The 20,819-nt window shown below is 42.3% G+C and overlaps 1 protein-coding gene and 1 non-coding gene across 4 annotated transcripts; both read left to right on the forward strand.

Moving 5' to 3' along the window:
* The first annotated feature begins 6,416 nt into the window (after positions 1-6,416).
* TRNAI-AAU (transfer RNA isoleucine (anticodon AAU)) lies at positions 6,417-6,490 on the forward strand. Its single transcript has one exon. It is a non-coding gene; the product is annotated as a tRNA-Ile (tRNA).
* A 560-nt stretch (positions 6,491-7,050) lies between these two features.
* On the forward strand, positions 7,051-19,529 carry ZNF839 (zinc finger protein 839). 3 transcript variants are annotated; one of them, XM_054827943.1, is made up of 8 exons: positions 7,051-7,884; positions 8,792-9,727; positions 11,825-12,076; positions 12,833-12,925; positions 13,279-13,431; positions 15,095-15,235; positions 16,240-16,378; positions 18,158-19,529. In XM_054827943.1, the coding sequence occupies exons 1-8, from the start codon at positions 7,168-7,170 to the stop codon at positions 19,147-19,149; spliced, it is 3,423 nt and encodes a 1,140-aa protein (XP_054683918.1). In that variant the 5' UTR covers positions 7,051-7,167; the 3' UTR covers positions 19,150-19,529. The 3 variants fall into 3 exon arrangements, with proteins under 3 accessions (XP_054683918.1, XP_054683920.1, XP_054683919.1); XM_054827945.1 differs by having other exon boundaries at positions 8,792-8,902; XM_054827944.1 differs by having other exon boundaries at positions 8,795-9,727.
* The last annotated feature ends 1,290 nt before the right edge of the window (positions 19,530-20,819 follow it).

The raw sequence follows: 20,819 nt of genomic DNA on the forward strand, positions 1-20,819 counted from the left end.
GATGACATCAACTAGAGTACTCAAGGAAATAACCCCAACACCAAATGGGAAGGCGCTGCATAATCAGCAGCAGAGTTCCCTTTCAGTACTACATGCAAACCTTTTTAACACATGTGTATTCAAAAAACTTCACTTAGTCTTAATTTCACATCTCTCCACCAAATTTAAATAAGTATGATTAATTATGCATACCTTTCAGAATGTTGCTTCATGTGTTCACATGCATAGTACTTTCCATCCCTAAGACTCAGTGTCTTCAGAACATCAGAAAATGTTCCCTCTCCTATCTTACAAACTGGTTTATATTCTAAAAACAAAAATATACTGTTTCAGTATGTTTAAAATAGAAATTGTTATGCATATCAAGCCATACTTGATTTATTAAATTCTGACTAATGGAAAAATGTTTAAATAAAAGGGGTTTTTGTTAAGACAGAAGATACTTATATATATCTTAGACAATAAACTACTACCTCCTTACTCAGAGACATGCCGCCTCTGCACACAGCACTTCATACTGTTTTGCTGCTGCAGCACATTAGCAATTCATACCTGAACTTATTCTTTGCTTCTTTCACGAGAAAAAAACCTCTTTATTGACATTGTATTGAAAACATAAAATTATCTTGAAAAGCAAGTGTGTCTTGTCATTGTTCCAGTATGGGGGTTTTGGTTGTTTTGGTGGGGTTTGTTTGGGTTTTTTTTGGTTTTGAGTTGGGTGGGTTTTGTCTTTTTTTTTTTTTTAAGCAAAGCTGTTGCTGATTTTAAAGCTTTATTCCCATATTAAATTCAGATATTAGTTTTGCACTAGGCCAAAAATAATTTAATAATGAATTGCACCAAACAAAAGGATGTGAAAATCAGTCAATTCTAGTTGTGCAGAATTTTAAGAGATGAAGCAGATAACATAAGGGTTATGAAGAAAGCTTTATTTATATTAATTTCTGAGTATTTTCCTAATTTCCTTCAGAATTGATGTTTCTTTTCTTTCCTCCTTTATTCTCCTTCAGCTTTGTGATTAACTGTTCCTTACCAATCCCACTGCCTGGTTCCCTTCACCCACTTTGTCCTCCTGTTTCCCTTTATTTTTAGCACCTACAGATTCTATTCTTGATAATTCTTCCAGTAATTTCATCTGAGCAAAACCCAGTTCTGGTTAGCTTTATGCTGCTGTTGCTTTTGACATACTCTTCTTATTTAAGAAAGATTGAAACCCAGTCATTTTGAGGGAGGCAGAGCAGGAAACCTGTTTAATCATATTCAACACTTTATGGGAGTCAGAATAACTGTAGGAGCCTTAAGCTATGTTGATAGCAGTAAATTCAATTAATTTTGTTACTGTGACAACAGTCCCTGGCACAGATTTGGCCTGTGACAACCACCACTCTCTTAGGCACCTTCCCAGCCTGATGTGAGGACTCCTTCTAAGGTCATTTCTCAAGCAGTTTCTGTCCTACTGCCTTGTTTTGGAAGATAAGAGAATTTACTAGCATAGATGTGGGCCATTTCATGCCAGTTGCTCTTTGTATCCAAGAAGATTTCCAGATATGTTTAATTTACAAGTATAAATACAGCCTCACAGTGGAGAAAGCCTGCCAAGAAATTTTGCGGAGGGAAAAGTTACTTAGACAGGGACATTCTAACGCCGTCTTCCAACTAGCAATCAATTTGTGTTGTCTTAATCTCTTTTCTCCTCCCCAACTACTTTCATACTTACTCCTGTTAAAAAAAAAAGGTCTTTCCTTTCCTTGTGATCCAAATGCTTATATTTTAATTAGTAGAAACCTTCCCCTTGCAAATCCCTCTTTTTCCAATACAGTAGCAGCACTTCTGTGAGAATTGTCGGTTGCTCTTCTAATTTTTATCACCTGCTGCTTAAGTTTCCTGATCATTATCCATCACGCTGGATCATAAACTAACTAATTAGGCCATCTAGATTTGAAAAAATAGGAAAAAGCAGAGTGATTTAAAATCAATGACACCATCTACTGCACTCTATACAGCCAATTTACACATAGAACTATTTTAAAAGCAGAAACAGAATTTGAAAATCTTTATAGATAAAGAAGGCAATCCCTAATAAAGACTCCAAAATAGGGAAGAGACCATGAGACTGTTTAATTCATGTGGCTGTTATTTCATAAGTGGTCAATTAGTGCCTTAAGCAAGGTGATCACCAGCCTTCTGCTTTCATTGAGTAACATGCTTTGTCAGCAGAAATCATACTTTGCACCCTGCTTTCTACCCCGACCTTAAGTTTTCATTTCCTATCTAAATACCTACATATAAGATGGATATAGTAAATTCAGAATACTTAACTCTCACTCTTACAGAATTTTTTTGGTACTCTCCAATTAGTCAGATACACTCTGGCTATGTTATATGTTCATACAATGTCAGAGCCAGTCCCTGTGGCAAAAAATACACTGGGCGGGTACAAAAAAATTAGCTATTTGTTGCCATTTATTAGAATCCAAGAGTAGGTCAATCTCATATTTTTCTTTTCTTAAATGCAAGTAATTGATTCTCTGGAAAAAAAATAAAGTTCAAAGCATATGATCTGAAAATAAGATATGAATATTTATGGTATACCAGCCATAGGTGATAATGAACGATAATGAACCAAAGTACTTAGAGAAACACAGGGAAAGCGTTATTGTACAAATTAATTGAAAATACTTTTAGATATATAAAGAAGTCAGTATTTGTTTATATAATTTGATTTTGTTTATAATTTTTTTCTATACATTTTTTTTCTTCTACAAGAGAAGTCCAGATAACAATGGAGGGCTCAAAATAATTTGATTTTATTTTTAATTTTAAACTGAGGCGTTCTAGTAGTGTAAGAAGAGTTAATTCTTTACACACTTTGAAACATTCTACTTGAAATATTTCAATTTGAAACACTAAAGATTTTTTTCATGTAAGCATGTAAGGCTTGTTATTTTAATATTTTACAATAGAATGGCATATATACAAAATAAACCCCCCACACATAACAAAAAACTGAGGCTTTAACCTGGCACTTAAGAGAGTGCCATACAGCGCAAAGAATAACAGCAAAGACCTGAATAATTTCAATTGATTGAATAAAGTGCAGAATCAGGAATGAAAATTGTATTATTTGAAATGTCTCTTTGATGCATAAAATCAACATATAAACTCTCAACAAAAGAGGTCACTGAAGATGAAAGCTTTTCTCCTAGGAAGAAAATGAGAACAATCATGTGATGAGTTAGTTATTGTTTAATGAGAAGTGGAAAGGAACTCACACATTGTAAGAATAATAGCATAGAAGTTTATATAGAATAAGAAGAAATAAAAATTAGACTTCAAATGAACTAACAATTCAATACAAACTTTGAATTTGCGTCCACAAGCCAAGATTTCTGGACATTCTTAAAAATCCACTTCAGCACCACATAACTGATCCTTTGAAAGTGACCAAGTGGCAAAAAACCCACCAAAACAAGGGACTTACTTAAACACACACTGAAAGACAAGAGTCAGGTCAAAGCATGTCAATTTTAAGCTATGGAACTACAGCTACAAAACAAAACTAATTACCTGTTAGTTTACCCGAATTTGTGGTAAAATGAAAGCTCAAAGATGAAGAATGACAGAAATGTTAAAAATGTTATCAGCATTTTAACACTGAAAGCTTTGAGGGTGAAATTAAGTAAACAGTGTTTTAATTACACTTGCATATAACATTAAAGAATAAAGAAGACCTGATCACTGGTTAGCAATTCTTTCGTGGCATCTCTAAGAAGCTAGATACTACCTAACCTCTTCCTTCTCTCCCCTCTGTTTCAGGCACACAGATGTTGAGGCTCAGAATGGTTAGCAGAAAGTTAGATAAAGGTTAGCAAGACTATGTTGTAGCAATCTGAACTAATCTAACACCAAAAAAGTTGCCATTAAAATGGCAGAGAGGTAGTCATTCAACAGAAGGACAGTTTAACGTGCAAGGAGCTACAGGACCCAGCAAATTAAGAACAATGTAAATTAAAATCATGGGCAAGTGATGGAATTCAGACTACACCCGTATTACTGTAACTAGAGAGCACAAAAAAGCCAAAAAAATCCATCATCATGTGGAATTAAAGAATCCAATGCAAAATGACAGAAAAAGATAGCACTACAATAGTCAAAACAGGATATTATAAAAACCTAAACCAGATATTTTGTTGTGAAGATGGTGAGATGCTGAGGAAGAAAAAGCCATGACATTTAAATATGACATTGATGCATGTGGGAAGAGAGAAATAACCAAGCAAATGAAGAAAGCAACAAGAAGTTCAGCCTCAGCCACAAGGCCATGGCACATAATTATTGCATTTAGAAACATGCCAAATATGTAGGATGTGACATGGGATGATTCAAAGGATGCTAATAGAAGGAAAGGCTTGCAGAACAAAGAACAAGAAAACTTAGCAATTTCTGAGAAAGTACTTAAAGGCACCAGAAGACAGACAGGCTACTGTTTCACAGGAGTGGGAGAAACATTTATTAGCACCCTATTGAAGAGGAGGACTGGCATGCAGCGAGAGACCAGCGTTTACATGTGCGGTCTCGGTAGTGAGATCTAGGAGCTGGCAACGGGCTGCAGTGACGGCGTTTTCCAGGGACTACAAAAGCACCTAGGACCACCTCAGCCCGGGTGCTCCCCGCGCGGCCCGGGACCCCGGTCCCCTCGGGCCAGGGTCGCTGGTGACGGCCGGCCTCCTCAGAGGCGCCCGGGCCCACGCCACCCCTGTGGAAGGGCCCTCTGCCCGCGGCCTCCACACCGAGCAGGGCCCGCTGCTTTCCCCCGCACCCCCTTACTGTTCATCCTGCGCTCGCCTGCGGGTCTCGGGGTGAGCGGCGCGGCGCGGCGCGGCGCGGCGCGGCGCGGCGCGGCCCGGCCCGGCCCGGCCCGGCCCGGCCCCCTCCCGACCGCCGAACACCTCCCGGCCCAGCCCTCAGCGCGCCATGTTGTATTCCCGTCACCCTGGCAACCGCGCAGGCTCCAACTCCCCGCCCCAAGCTTCGGCTCCGGCCCCGCCCCCTTAGCGTCACGTCCCTCTACCCCACGACACGCCAGACCACGCAGGCGCAGTGCAGCCGCCCGGCTGGCGGGGAGGGACCTGACGCACGCGCAGTGGGCACCACGCAGGGGCAGCCGCCTTGCTCGCCCCGCCACGCATGCGCAGTGTTCTTGCCCACCAGCTGCGCATGCTCAGTTGCGGGAGGCGCATGAGTGTGTGTCCGTCAGCCGGCGGGGCCGTTGCGCGGTGCTGCTCGCTGAGGCGCGGGGCGGGTGGCGGCATGACGGGTGCCAGCGGGTGTCCCTTTTGGCCACGGAGCGCGTGGCGGCCTGGCGCGTTCGCCTCGCCACGGCCTTTCCTGCCCCTGCGTGTGATCTTGCTTTGTGTGGGGTGATGCTTCTCCGCGCGCCTGTCTTTGCTGGGGCGGTGGCGTTGAGCCTTACGTTGTTAAGGGGTTAACGTGTGCAGCCCTCGGTCCGAACCGATGAGCGCTCCGTAAAACCACCGGCGGCATCGGTGGCCCTGGCTCGGGTCAGTCACTGGTGCGCGCGGCCGGTCCAGGGTCGCGGCCGGTCCAGGGACTTGGTCGCGGCAGCGCTCCGGAGAGCTCGTTCATCCTCGGTGGCGGGCTGATCCCTAGCGGTGTGCGTGTGCCGCTGCAGGTGTGAGGTACGCGGGCTGTGCTCGCTCGGTGAGGCGAGTGCCGTGCGCGTCTCCGCTTCCCAGCTTGCCGGAGTAGGAGAGACGAGGATGTGGACGACTCCCCTGCTCCGTATTAACCGTGTTCTCCTCACCGAGCAGTAGTGAGCCCGTCTCCAAAAACCTACGTTTTGGAGAGATGTCTTCACCACCCCACCCCCCGTCATGGTGTTCGCTTGTTGCTAAACGGACATAATGTATTTTAATGAAGGCTTCAAAGCTGAGAAGAAAAGTTGTCTTTGAAGTGCTGCGTGTGTAGTAAAAAGTAAAATACTGGGAAAAGGTGAATCGTTTGTCCATGCAAACTAAGATCCTAACAGTGCATTAAACAGCCAGAGGAGTAAATGCTTTAAAATAAACGCCCAAAATAAATAGTTAAATTAAACGAATGATATCCTAGAAAACCTGGGGAGGTATTAACCTATTGACTTAAAGGTGAAGTCACCCCGTGAACGTGCCCTGCGGTGGTTGTTGCCCCCCAGGCGCTGCGTCTCTGCGGGGAGGCCGAGCGCTTTCTGGTTGAGCCGACCAGTTAACCGTGTCTTACCGCTAGTGCGGGGGGGCAAGGAGGTCCCTCGCTCCGCCTGTCGCCTCTCCTGCCGCCGTGCTTCTCCCCTCTCCACGGGTCCAGGGGCGGCAGGGCCGGTGTGGCGTTATCAGCCCCCAGAGGAAAGCGTGGTGCCAGGTGGCCGGTTAGCTCAGTTGGTTAGAGCGTGGTGCTAATAACGCCAAGGTCGCGGGTTCGATCCCCGTACGGGCCAAAAAAGTACTTCTTTTTTGCTCATCCCAGCGACCGCCTCCCCACCCGCCCCTCCGGTCCCTGCTGAGCCGCGCACGTTACTGCTGCACAGGGACACAGCCGCGGGTGTACCGCAGCGCTCCCCGTGCTCCATCGCGCTCCTGCGGCTGATGGATACCGGGCCGGCCCCGGCAAAGCATGGATTCCTCTTTCTGCGAGGGCGGCTGCCATGCCGGCCGGCCTGCAGCGTGCTCGGGTCACCCCCTGAGGCGCGTTTTCTTCCGTGAGGGTTTCACTTCGCGCGTGGCACACGCTCGCTTGTCGCCTGCTTGTTGTTCTTACTCCCCGCGGGCGTGCGAAACCCCACCGAGTGTCGCGGAGTGCGTACTTTGTTAAGAGACACTTAAGAGAGGGAAACTGAACTCGCGTTAGTTCCCCGCAGCCGGTTTATATCACTCGTGGGTCCCATCTTCAATCCCACTCGGGACCACGCGCTCCCGGCGCCGCACCTCCGCAGGTTTTTGCCCCCGCGAGGCCGCCGTCGGTGTCGGGCGGCCCCGCCCCAGGGGCGCGGCGGGCCGCTGCCGGGGGCGCCATTGGCCCGCGTGCCGCCGGTGCCCCTCGCTTCGCCCCGTGCCTCCGAGACCTCCCCGGGGGGGGGGGGGGTGATGCGGCTCCCGCCCGGTGACGCCTGCCAAGATGGCGGCTCCTGAGGAGGGGGGCACCGAGGCGCTGCCGCCCCCTCCTCCCGCTGAAGACGAGCCCCCCGGAGAGGCGGCCGCCTGCGGGGCTCCCCTCACCGTGGTGGCGGGCGCGGCCGCCCGGCCGGCGGCAGAGGAGGAGGCTGAGGGTGCGGTGGGGCCCGCCGACCCGCCGCCCCCCGCGGAGGGTCCGGAGCTGTTGGAGGTGACGGAGGAGCTGGCGCAGAGCTTGGCCGCCCTGGAAGCCGGCGCGGCGGCGGGCACCGTCCTCTACCTGCAGGCGGACGGGAGCCTGGTGGAGGGCGCGGGGCTGAGCGCCGAGGAGCAGCGGCGGCTGCTGGAGCAGCTGCTGGCCGCCACCGAGAGCCCGGGGCTGGGCACGGCGGAGCCGCCGCCCCCGCCGCCTCGGCACGCCGCCACGCCGCTGGCCCCCGCGGAGCTCCTGCGGGTCATCGAGCAAGTGAGCAAGGCTCAGGAGCAGCAGAAGCCGCCGCCAGCCGCCCCGCTGGAGCCCTGCCCGGGGCCGCCGCCTTGCCGCGGCGGGGGGTGCCCGCCGCCCCGGGACGCTGGCCCGGGGCCGCCGCAGGCCTGCGGGGCCGCCCCGCCGCGGGCCAGCATCATGCACAACGCCGCCCAGCAGCTGCAGAGCGTGGCCCAGCAGGTCGCCCTGCAGCAGGGCAAATCCATGGCGGCCGCCCGGCTCCTCCCGCAGAAGGTAACCGAGACGGGGGCTGGGAAGGGAGGGAGGGAGCCTGCGGCGCCCGTTTGGTGATGAAATCCACCGCCCAGGGCAGGTCTCGGGATTTTTTTAATTTTTTTTTCGTCCTCAGTCACACCTGCCCTTGGGTGTGGACTCGAGTCTTGCAGCTGAAAGACAGAACTTTCAACGTGGTTTAGAAAAATCCATGTTTGAAAGTAGATACTAGCTGCTGTGGTCAGTATTTCGGTCTGACGACACGTGCAGCTAGAACAGCTTGGAAAAGCTGTTTCATAGTGGTTAAGCGGTGATGCACTGGTAGGCAATGCATGCACCTCTTACAGAAGGTGGCAGTACCTGGGCTTTCAGCCCACGTTTTGGGGTGCAGGGGTTGTCAAGTGATTGGTTCGAGCTGAGGCAGAAATTTGGATGAGGAGAAGAGACTACGGGGGAGATGAACAGTTAACACATACCTCCTCTTAATCGTTGTCACAAAGTTAGGGTTTTTTTTTAACTGGGCACTTAATACAGTATGTCCTGGGTCTGGTATTTGGCCTGTGTCATTTAGCAGACTGTAGTTCTCCTGTGTTTGGTTTGCTGAAGGTTATGAACCTGCCTAGGTGATGGCATTGACTTTGCTATTCCCAAACAGGCCTGCTAGCAGGAAACAAAGCTCTGACATGGCCTAAGAGCAAACTTTACACACTTTAGTTGAACAGTAGTCACATCAATAAATGTGCAGGAAAGCCCGTAGCTTGAAGAAAGGGAATCTGTGCTTTGATGCATTAAAATGGAAAACTAATGATGTGCATTGGTTTCCCCCTGCTTTGCTTTAAGGGCGGGTGTGTATCATCTTGATAAGTATTGTTTTTATTTATAAATACTGTATTTGTGTAACCTCAACTCTTCCTTTTTTCCACAAAAGCAGCTGGAAGCCATTTGTGTCCAAGTTCAGCCAGGACAGATGAAGGAAACTGAAAGGCCAATGCCATCGTTGGCACCGATCCAGTCCAAAACTATAACGCTGAGTCAGTCGGTTGGTAGAAATTCTAACATACCAGGACTTGGCATTATTAATCCCCAGATAATTAGGATACAGCCTGTTACAGGAACTGAGCAGCAGCAGCAGCTATTCCTGCATAGTTCTTCCGAGTCTCCAGTTCAGTTGCTTATGCAGAGACCTTTGCTGTCTCATGGATCAGTGTCTGTGGACAAGATTCCCACATCTAAGATGCTAAATGGACCGAAAGCTACACGTGCCACAGTATCGTCTACAAGGTCTCCAAATATTACTGTGGTCGCAGCCAGTTCAGGAAATACTCTGATACCATGCCTTGAAAAAAACCAAAAAGATGACAAGTTAAAAAAATCCTTGAAAGTGAAAACTCGTTCTGGACGGATTTCACGCCCCCCAAAATACAAAGCTAAAGATTATAAATTCATTAAAATGGAGGATTTGGCTGATGGTCATCAGTCTGATTCAGATGACTATTCTGAGCTGAGTATAGAAGATGAAGAAGAAGGAAAGGTGAAGGGAAAGGATGCATTATTCAGTTCTTCAAATTATAATCTGAAACCCAAAATGTTTAAATGTCAGACTTGTGAAAAATCTTATATAGGAAAAGGAGGATTAGCGAGACATTATAAACTTAACCCAGGCCATGGACAGCTGGAGTCTTCACCTCAAAAAATACCTTTAAATAAGCTTAATGGAAGTATATTTGTGGATAATACCTGTAGAATAAGAGAGGAAACGATGAGTCCAGCACTGGATTTGGATTCAATTGCTATCACTTTAAATAACAAAAATGCACTAGCTACCAATCTGGAAGAAACTGTTGATTCAAAGGCTGGAGAACAGGTAAAGTATGTTACTTGGAAAAGTTGTCAGTTCTGTATAAAGTAGAATGGCAGTTTTGTAGCCACATACTGTACTCATTCATCTGAGTTCCTGTTGACAACAGTGTAAGTATTGTTGGAAAGACTGAAGGTAGGGATTTAAACATGTGTCAGTTCAGTAGGGCATGTCATTTGGGAAATGTGGAAGTCTTGTACTGCTCAGAAATATCCACCGATATACTAAATTAAATTTCCCATTGAAGTGCTTTAAAAATCAAATTATTGTCTCTTGCAATGTTGCAGGAATAGTATTCTTGCACAGGCATATAAAACAAAATGTTCACTGAGTGTTCATTTGCTACTACAGTTTTTGGCTTGAAAAAACCTTGTCTGTGTAAATAGCGTTCTTCTCTGCATTCGGATAAGAATACTGTGTTGTTCAGTTACGGCCTTTAGCATGATAGACAGCAAGACATCATCTGCTCAATCAGTTCCTGTTACTGAAATAGAGATTTTCTGGCAGTGACACTTGCTTAGAATCCAACAGTGGACTACAGCTTTTCCTAGAGCAGGTTTTGAAAGTGTGGCTTTGGTGAAATGTGAGTCTCTGGATTGGAAGCTACTTTAGCAGCAGCTATTTTTCTGTGAAGTTTTAAGCTGGTCACTTCAAAGTAAAGTTTCTCTTTTAATATTAAAATGACTCTAACATCTTGCAGCAAGTGCCGATACAGCTGCTGTCTAGGAAAAAATACTCATTTAGGTGTAGCAGTGTCACATTTATTACTTTTATTTATAAATATGAAGTTGTTTTCAGAAATGTGAAAATTTACAGCTTAAGATGCCAGTGCAGCACACAAACCTCCCCCGTCCTCTATACTCTACTGTCATCTGTGGAAAAAGAGAATTGCAGAATACTGAAGTCTGCTCTCTGTATTGTTATGTAGTTGTTACTTCCCTGTGCAGCACTTCTTTTACCCAGGATGGTGGGAATTTTAGAAAAATTTCAGTTTTATACATAATGCTACTACTGACTGTTAGATTGCTATTGTACCTGCTGCTTTTAACTAGCAAATACAGATTCTACAAATTTGCACTTTAACTCTTTAATTTGTTACAGTTTTTGGTCAGGTAAATACTTTCTAGAAAGAATAGCAGGATTATTAAAACTGTTACATTGACACAGAAAGGAAGGCAATCAAGATCCCCACATTCAACCTAGTCTTATCTCGTATTTAGAACTAATTTAGTAATTTAATCCCTGAATAGAACTGACATAAATTTGCCCTTTTTAGAGCTTTACTAGTCACTAGAATTAGCAGGGAGCTACTGAACATTGGGATGAAAATGTATAGATTATGAAAAGAAGCCTGATATACCTCAGTACTATTGTAAACTCCTCTCAAAAAATACTAGGACATTCTTAGAAATTCTAGCCTGGAAGGGAAGACAAGACATGTTCAGTAAGAAATCACTGCTTTGATCGGTAAAAAAAAAAAAATTGCACTGAAATCACAACGATAACTCAACAATAGAAAATGTAGTTTGAGTTGCTGTGTGGTCTTATAACAGAAACTACTTCTTAGCTGTGCTCCTAGGGAAGAGTAAGGATTTTGAAATGTGGAAACTGGGCAATATATTTTGATTTTTAGTTACTGGACTTGTTACTGCTCATGGCTGTTCAGAGGTTTGTCTTTCATATAAAGTCTTTGTGCTTTGACATAGGTACAGTGAAACCCAAATTTTTCTTTGGGTTATTATTTTTACAACCTCTTTATTTGAAGAGGACATACTGTACTTTAAAAATATTAAACATATTTAACTGACAGAAACCAGCTCTTCATTCATGTTTCCTTAATCTTGGTATTTTGTATGACATTTTGTGGATCAGAAATCCACAGCTTTGCAAATTATGGCATATATGTGCTGCAGAAGCAGCAGTCTTACTAATGTGTTGGATTTAGTCCACAACTTTGTTTGCAGTTATACTTGTATCCAGCTTTGCATTTATTTAATATGCCATTTATTGTTTGCATAGATGAAGAACTTAATTATAAAATTGTCTTCCTCAAAACACCATTTAAAGTGGCCAATAAATACTTTTCTCCTTCTTTTAATTAAGACTCGTAAGTCTGCAGAAAGCAGACGTATGTTGGCAGAACAACAAAATGAAACAAGTTCAGGACACCGGGGACCCATAACTCCAAAAGGACCTGGAAGACCCAGACGACCAAAGAGACGTGGTCGGCCACGGATGGGTGGAAGATCTAGGTGTTCTGGAAGGCTTAGCAGACCTGGTCAGTCCCCTTCAAAGTCACTTAGTAGTGTGTCAGCAGAGCACAATGTATTCAGAAGAAAAGCTAGGTTAAAAGAGGTATGGTTCTCTTCTGCAATTACTTCACAAGTATCTTCCCCCTATCCTCCTTTTTTTTTTTTATCACTTACTTTCAAGGCATCATTTTCAAAAAGATTGATTTTTTTAAAAAAAAAAATTTCCTTTTTTTTTTAACATCCTTGTGTACTGACAAGATGAAAGCCTAAGATGTCTTCTGAGAAGAAAACATTAAGTTATCTATTAAGGAAAAAATACTTCTAGCAGAACACTGGACAAAGGGAAAATGGGAACTCAGCCTGGAGAGGGATTTTTGACATGTAGATATTCTCTCACTATTCTTTTTCTGGAGAAGAAAATTACTAGCTACTATTATGTATCTCCTCCAACACAGTAAAAAGAAATAAATCCAACTGACATTGGGCAACATCGAAAAAGAAAACAAAGCAGCTCTTGGGGGAGAACGAAATGGGGATTAAAATGCGTGCAACTAACACAATATTCTGGTTTTTGCCTGTGTTTTGTGGAAGATCCTTTATGGCTGTAAATCGACTGATGTTGCTCTTTCTATGAATTACTAACATTTGTGGGACTGAGTTTTGTCTGTATATGGGTAGTAATTGTTTTGAGGTTTTCTAATTTATTTCCTCTTTTGGTGGTGTTTGCATCTTTTCTCAAAGCTGCTTAAACATACAGTGTATATTTCAAAAAAGGTAGTGATGTTTTCTGTTCTGAATGTGGGATGCATAACCTCTGTGGGCTACTTTGCTCTAATAAACTCATTCTGGCCTTTGACAGCTAATACAACAGTGTGATAATGAAGACTTAATGGAGCTGGCTCTCCCACGTCTTACAAAGCTTGTTACAGTGTATGAATTTCTATTGATGAAGGTGAGTTGTTTTTTTTTTTATGTTAAAATGTTGAATTATTTTAGGGAGACTTCCATTAGTATACATCAAAAGATTCCTTTAGAGATGTATCTGAATTTCCTAAGTTAGAATTGTGTGGAATGTAGATGTTTTATACGTCACTTCAGTCCTACACAGGCAAAACTCTGGCAGGTCTCTTGATGGAAAGCCTTGCTTTTCGCTGCCTGGTTCAGTGGCATTTTTGAATATTCCATAATCTTTTGACTTAAATGTTTCTATTTTAAAATGTTGGAGAACACAAACTGACAGATTTCATCTGTTTAAAAATACAGGGAGGGGGAAACAAACCCTTTTTTTCCCCCTCTTATTTCTAGGTTGAAAAAGGGTATCCAGCCAAAGCTTACTTCCCAGATGTGTATAGGGAATTTGAAGACTTGCATAATATGGTAAAGAAAATGGCTTATGATCACCTCAGTAATTCTGATATGCTGAGTTGCCAGCAGCCTGTTGAAGTAAAAGATGCTAAGGTAATAAAGCAGTCTGTTTGGAACTGTGATTTTGTTTGTTTGTTTTGTTTATTTTAGATGCTTTGCTTTTTTATTTTTCTCTGATAAGCTTTGTCATCCTAGTGAAGTTATTTGAAGAAAAAATGTTTTTTCATGAGCAAAAATAGACATTATTGTCAAAAGTCCAACAACTAACTGAAGAGAAAAAGAAATCCATAATAAAACTACAATTCTAGTTTATGGCAGTAGATACAACTAGAAATATTAAAATATTCTAGCAGCACTGTGAATCTGTCTTGCATATCTGGGGTAGTATGAAGCTGCATGTTACTGCAAGGTGTATCTAGCATTAACTGCTAATAAAAGTACATCTTGATGTTTGATCAGGAAGGAGGGGTCTATATTTAAAATGAGCGGCCTTGATTTAAAGGAATAAGTGGTTTCATTGCAAAACGAGGACAAACAATGCATCTATGTAGTTCACAGTTATACTAACAAATATGAAAGGCAGCGAACACATTAATAAAACTGCAATCTATTATTTCAGTGACTCTTCAAATTCATTGTTTATGCAGCTGTGTCTAGAAAGACAATGTAGGTTTGGTTTTCTGTTTTTCTTTTGTTTTTTTAAATGTGGATCTCTTTATCCTTATGGATCCTCATTGATTTATGTTCCCCTTCCTTAGAATAAAACAGGTCTTTATATATAACATCTTTTTGGGTTTCCCTTCTGTGTTTCCAGTACTGAAAACACTATTTTGTATACTACCTCCACCAAAATTTCTAAACGATGTACTATAAGCACTGAACTCACAACTGCTATGAGAGGGGAGCATACTGGAGAACTCAGAGTAGGGATGGTGGAGATAAGATTTTGGTTCTTACAATAATCCTGGTTTAAAAAATGAAGTCCCGTATGGACTGCTAGCAGTGGTTAATATTTTTCAGAATAAATCATGATGTTCACTGTACGTACTAAAAAACTTTCTAGAATTACTGTGTGCTCATCAGGCTGTTTTGTAATTAAAACTGGTGTTTCCCTTTGGAGAAATGAAGTTACACCAAATAAAGGGATGCTGTTGATACTGGCAGTCCCAAAATGGAACTTCTTTCTTGCTTCTCTTCAGTGATAATGTGATTCTTAATATAGAATTGTGCTCTTTAAAAAAAAAAAAAAAAAAAAACCAAAACCAACAACCCAAAACAAAACCCCAAACCAAACAAAACCAACCGAGCCTGGAGAAGTTGTATAATAGCACGCCTACATAAGGATGATGCAGAAGAATGCAATGGTGGGGAGGGGGGCGATCCTTAACTACTATGAGATACTCTGAAACAGGAAGACTTAAATGTTTTTTAAATAATGGAGAGCCTCAGCAGTGTTCTTTATTAAACATTGCTCTTAGTAACTGTCTCTGAATTCTATATATAACCATTGTACTCCTAATTCTTTTGCGTTTGCCTGTTAATATTCACCTTCAAATGAAGGTCGTGTTCTATTAATATGGAGGCTAGTGGAAAACATGGGAGTCTAAATACTTCATTGAGCTGTGGTGATTGATTATTAGACTAGACCCTGTGCGGTTCCAGTTCAGTTTTAAGAAAATGAATCACTATTTCAGCACTTATGTATTCAGATTGGAGAGGCTAACTTTTACTTTTTTTCCTATAACTGTTTTTAAAGGTTGCTGAATCACTAGGAATTACAGAAATACTCACTGGAGAACGAAAGACGCAAGGTGTAGACTCTTGTTCACAATGTATAATTAAAATGGTTAGTGAGCAAGTGCCTGTGGAGATACTGGGACAAAAACGGTTAGCTGAGGTACGGAATACCTTTGTGAAAATTAAAAATGAAACTAAGACAAATTAAAACTTGTTAAAACAGATAATTATTCCTTACAAAATCTAAACAGTATTATCTGACTCGTGTTAAGGCTTTCGTGGTGTTTGGAGTTTGGAAACACTTAAAGGAGGACTCTTTACTATGGTATCATAGCAGAATATACGAACTAGCATGCTAAAGATATACTTGGGGAAGATACTTGGTATCATTCAGGACAGAATCTCAAAAGCTTCCAGGTAATCTCATGATGGAAGGAAGAATTTTGTTGCACCAGTAAATGGGGGCCCTACTGTGAGAAGGATCCTCAGATTCTAGTAACTTGTTTTGGAGTAAATAGGCTAACTTACAGCAGGCTGTGATGGAGGAGCAGTTGCTCTGCTAATTGGTGGTTGGTAGAGGTGCGTGAAAAGAGATCCTTTCTTTCTGACTAGTCAGTTGACCTGATTTAGTCTGTTGACAGCTGTAGCAGGGAGCAGTGTTTCCTCTTCTTGAAAGTCACATCTCTATGGTCTGTCCCTCAACTGTTCTACTTTTTGTTTAATCCAGAGTAGTTTCTGGTGGTGGATAAATAAGACTGGTGGCTTTCCATTTTTCTACCTGCAGTTTAAATGTAAAGAGCTGATCAGTCTTTCTTCATTAACCGAACAATGCTGGGCAGGCTGTTCACAGCCCTTTACTGAAGTTGGAGAGATAGCTTATAGCAGGTTTCATGTCCTACAGCTAATCACAAAGGCTCAGAGAGAAGCTTTGAGGTTGAAGCAAAGACATTGTTTCAACCAAATATCAAAAGTAATCAGTGGCATTTTGGTGAAGTGTGAGGGCTGTGTTTAACTCCTTACCTTTTAGGAAGACCTTTAGTGTAAAATCCTGTTTTCAGGGAGGGTATCAGTTCACTGCCATGAAGTGCCCAGTTAGTTTGTGATCTTTTCCAGTATTGTCAGCTGTTACGGTGGCAGTCAGTTAATTATTTCTTGTATTGACAGAGCTCAGGGGAGGAACTGTTGCCATCAGCCAAAAGGACCAAGTTAGAAGACGTAATGGAGAATGTGAATAATGCTTATGCCAGTCAAGATGAAGTGAAAGAAAAGAGTGGGAATTTGTGTACACTGTTTGAAAAAGATGGTAACTTCTTCATATTTTCCAATTCTGTTGTGTTCATGGAGGAGCTGAACAAATCTCTTTGTTCTTCAAGCTACTGTGGTTTTTATCTTAAGGTTTTATTTCTTAACTTGCTTCCCAGGTCCTTCAAAAGCAGCTATTTAACTGGAAAGGCTTTGGGGGGGTGGGGGAGAAGTTACATATGATGCAGACACAGCAGTAGCTCAGTTCTGAATGCATGATAATCCAGTTACTGATACTGCTGCAGTACTAGGAGAATAGGACTGTCCTCTACTGCGTACTTCCTGAATGCTTCATGTCAGCCCTATCCTTTATAGTGGAGATGGTGGTGCACGACCTTTGGGTCAGCAGTGGGAGAGCAGAGGAAGAGGAAGCAGTGTGCATGTCCTTCCTCTTTGCCCCAGCAGGCTGCAACAGCAGAATCATCAGAGCTTTGTGGATCCTGGGGAGGGGGAGAGCTGGTGCTGGTCCTGTATCCCAGGGGAGATGTGGGACCTGACGACTGGAATTGAGGCACCATTCTGCTCTGTACTCTTTGGGTGGTTGCCTATCCATTCTTTGTCTTTATTCCCCCTGCCCCTCAGATTAGCAGGGTAATCGTGGATTAGAAAGGAAAGCAAAATGGGTCTCCACCTGTAATCTCCCAAAACTCCACTGTCTTTTATGTGAAAGTGTTGAAGTAATTCAGAGGTGTTATGATCACTGTTGTGAGAGATTCCAGCCCTTATCCATCTCTAGTGAGATGTCTCTATCAGTACCGTCCTCTTGCTGTGTAAAATTTTCTTTTGGTGCTGCTGTAAGCCACTTTGCTTTTGCCCTTTGCATGTCTTTCTGTCAGTGGTTGTGTTTTTCTTTTTCCGCTTAGTTTATTTTTATTTCTCTGAAAGACTCTCTGCATGACCGTGCTTATTTCTTGTTGTATTATGATTTTTCTTCTGGGCTATGAGTCTTTTAAATTTTGTTTCACTTGCATCTGCTAGTAGGGCTTTTGTTAGTCTCAGTACAAAAAGTTAAAAATGGTCCTGTCTGCAGTGTTAGCTCTCCTCTGTTGTGCACTGATGTCTTTCATAACAAAAACCACCCCAACCTACCTGGTCTTTTTGATCTTTAATAATAAAAACTGACAGCTCATGCTACTGCAGCTTAGTAGTTATTGTTCAACTACCTACTGGGTTTTTGACCTGGCTCTTGGTCCAGGTCAAATAACTGGTAAAACACACTATATTTCTAGTGGTTTTTGGCTTTTCCATCACAGGACAAAAGTTCTCCTGGGGCTGTTAGCATAGCTAATTAGATATATAGTAACTTCATGACACATCTGAGTCCAGGATGAGCTTGATTATCAACAGAAATTTTATTAAGTTTAAATGCTTCTGTCAGTTTACTAATGGTAGTGGAGATGAGCAGCTGACAACTTTGCGCCTGGTATGTTATTTATCTTTTAATGTGGCTGGCTGTATGCCAGATGGAAAAAATTGAGTTTGACTTTCAGCCCAGGTTGTTTTCAGGATGAACAGAAAAATGCTGCTTCTAATGTAAGGTCCCTTGGTATGGAAATAAGGAATTTTTGGATAGTGAAATATTATTGACTAAGTATTCTTATACTGGCTTTCTCATTGGGAAGTGCTCTGAAACTCTTGTAAGGTGTTTCAGGATTGCTAATGTGGGGAAGAAAGCAGGGAATAGTCTAGCTTTTCCTCCAAAATTATTGCTGAGAAATATTTTTTTTGGACATGCAATGTTAGATTGCCCAACAAAAGGAGATTTCTCTCACCTTTTCAGGTTTTAATCCATTAAACGGAGAAATCCTGCTTTCAGAAGATAGGCATATCACCTGCTGCACAACTGGAAGTACATTACTGACAGCAGAAGAACATAATTCATTTGCTGATTCAGGAGTTAGAATCGATGCTGAAAATTCAGGTACCTTCTCCCAGACTGTGAAAATGAGGATAGAGTATTCCCAACCTGTGAACATACAGGGACCAGATATGACAGGCAACGCATCTCTGCTACATACTGAAGTTGTATTGCCTGTTGAAGCAGATGGCTCACCTGAATTAGTTCAAGCGCACTTTGTGAGGGAGAATTCAGCAGGTGGACTGTCAGCTCCTAAACTTTGTGACTCTGTGTTGGAGAATGCAGTGGGCAGTCATAGCACTGACTTAGCAACGAGCGAAGAAAATGGTCACAATGAAAAATACCAGAAACTGCAAGAAGAAAACCATAATTTTGCAATTAAAGAACATTCTGAACAACTTCATAATGCTGATATGACTGATGAGATGCAGGAACTTGAAAAGGTTTTTTCAACAAACATTGTGCCAATAAACTACCCACACAGTGCTCAGACTGAGTTGCACCAGAACCCTGTCCAGGAATCCTCCCTGTCTGCTCATGTGAACCATGAAAACTCTTTTAAAAACGTGAATGCATTTTCTTGTGGGACAGAGGAACAACATGAGTTGGAGAATACAGTTACTGTAGATGAAACTGTAGCCTTTGAGATTACTGATGAGAGCCATGATTTTTTGTCTCAGGGACATGAACAGATTTTTATTCAGACTTCAGGTGGGCTTATCCTGTCTCATCCAGATACAGCTGTTTTGTCTCAGGCAGAAGGCATCGTTATTGTAACCGATTCCAATGGTACTACAATGCACATTCGCACACCTGAGGGGATACCTTTGGAAACTGTGGAAGCACTACTGGCAATGGAAGCAGATGGCCAAAGTGAAGATATTTTGCTCTCGCAAAGTGAATTGGAGCCATAAATTAGAAAAATGTATATGCTTTCTTCTGGAAAAGACTGACTCTATAAAATGTATATTTTTCTAATGTGAATACTGAAATAATTGAAATTTAACTTATTTGTAAACTGTTTCTATGCCCTGTACTTTTTATAACTTATGTTTATATAAATCTAGCAGCGTTGCAACCAAAAATTCTAGAATTAACATCATTCTATTTGCTTTATATGTTGGGGGTGGGTGGAAAGTGGAAATCTGTCAACCCTAAAACTGTTGCACTATTCCCTTTTGTTACATAATTCCTTTTCTCTCTAGCCATCTAAAAATACAGTAAGTTGTACTGCTGTTCAGCAGTGATGTGCTGTGTACTGGCAAGATGTATTATGGGTAAAATAAAAACTGTATTAAAAATGCCCACTTTCTGTGTCATTGAGATTACAAAACACTTTGTTATTGCACTTTCTTAAAGCTAGCTTGAATATTCACTAGCATCTAGACTTGATGTGCATAAATCTGCCTGGAAAAAATGGGCAGTTTTAAATATAATCCACACTTGTGCATTCTGGGAACAATGTGACAACCTAGCTGATCCTTACTTAAATAAGCATCTACTAAGTTAGAGACAAAAATAGCCTCAAACAAGATCTGGTTTGTACTGAACTGTTGGAAATGTATTTAAGTATGCTCATCTGGTGTTCAGCCACACCTTTAAAAATTGCTGTTAGTTAGACAGAAATGGGAAGGTGCATAAGTAGTGATATGATTTTTCCTTAATGAGATACCAGATTCTTTTTTTACTTTAGTCTGTGATGGTCTATTTTTGTTAGACTTGTTATACTTTTTTCTTTCAGATGATGCATCCTTTATCAGTTCTAAGCTTTGACCTTCCTAGTAACTCCACACTGCCCTGTACTATTAGATATCCTTGTCTATAATTCCTGTTTCTCTATGCAGACAGAAAACTTTGTCTGTGTATCTACTGCTATTTTGTATTTTCGTCATATTCTCAGTGTGTTGGTTGGATGATAAGAATTTTTTTGGAGACCACCTAGCAGTTTCTCATCCAAGGCACTGTCTTCTTTTTCACCTGCTAAGCTTCCTGAAAGAAAAGAGCATTAAATACCCAGTATCTTTATTTTGTTCATGAGCTATTGTAGACTGCTGAAAACTGGTAACATACCTTTAAAACGTGTGCGTCACCTCATTGCTAAACACATGAGGCTACTGAGCTAAGTGGACAAATCGGCTAAAAGGACCTGTAATATGCAGAACTGTTCTTAAATCAAGTACGAACACATTCTTCATGGCCTTGTTACTGACAAAAAACTTACACCAAAATTGAATCTAACCAAGAGAGAAGACAATTTAGAGATGAAACAATCTCGTCTACTCTCCCTTTAACATAGTTGGGTTTGGGTTTTTTTGTTGGTGGTGGTTCTTTTTCTTAGTTGCCTAAGTAGAAGATTAATTTGATTAACCAAAACACTGCCTTTTATGTGTAGATGTGAAAGATGTCATCATATATTAGTGAGCTCCTGTCTGGTGATTTGGTTTATGGTGTAGGTCTTTTTTTAGGAGGTGGTAATGGTCAGAGGATACAGGCCTACCTTACAAGTGAAGATTCCATACAAAGTATGGTTCTGCTGGTCTTTCAAAGTCTTTGATTGCAGTGAGCAATTCTTTATTACACTCTT

The sequence above is a fragment of the Grus americana genome, chromosome 5 (assembly GCF_028858705.1).
Source record: "Grus americana isolate bGruAme1 chromosome 5, bGruAme1.mat, whole genome shotgun sequence".
Lineage (NCBI taxonomy): Eukaryota > Metazoa > Chordata > Aves > Gruiformes > Gruidae > Grus > Grus americana.

What these genes read in the sequence shown, in the direction of transcription:
- ZNF839 (XM_054827943.1), top strand. Translation starts at nt 7,168, where the DNA reads ATGGCGGCTCCTGAGGAGGGGGGCACCGAGGCGCTGCCGCCCCCTCCT. An exon ending in TTGAAGTAAAAGATGCTAAG is followed by an intron (nt 13,432 to 15,094) that starts GTAATAAAGCAG and finishes CTGTTTTTAAAG; the next exon opens with GTTGCTGAATCACTAGGAAT. An exon ending in TACACTGTTTGAAAAAGATG is followed by an intron (nt 16,379 to 18,157) that starts GTAACTTCTTCA and finishes TCACCTTTTCAG; the next exon opens with GTTTTAATCCATTAAACGGA.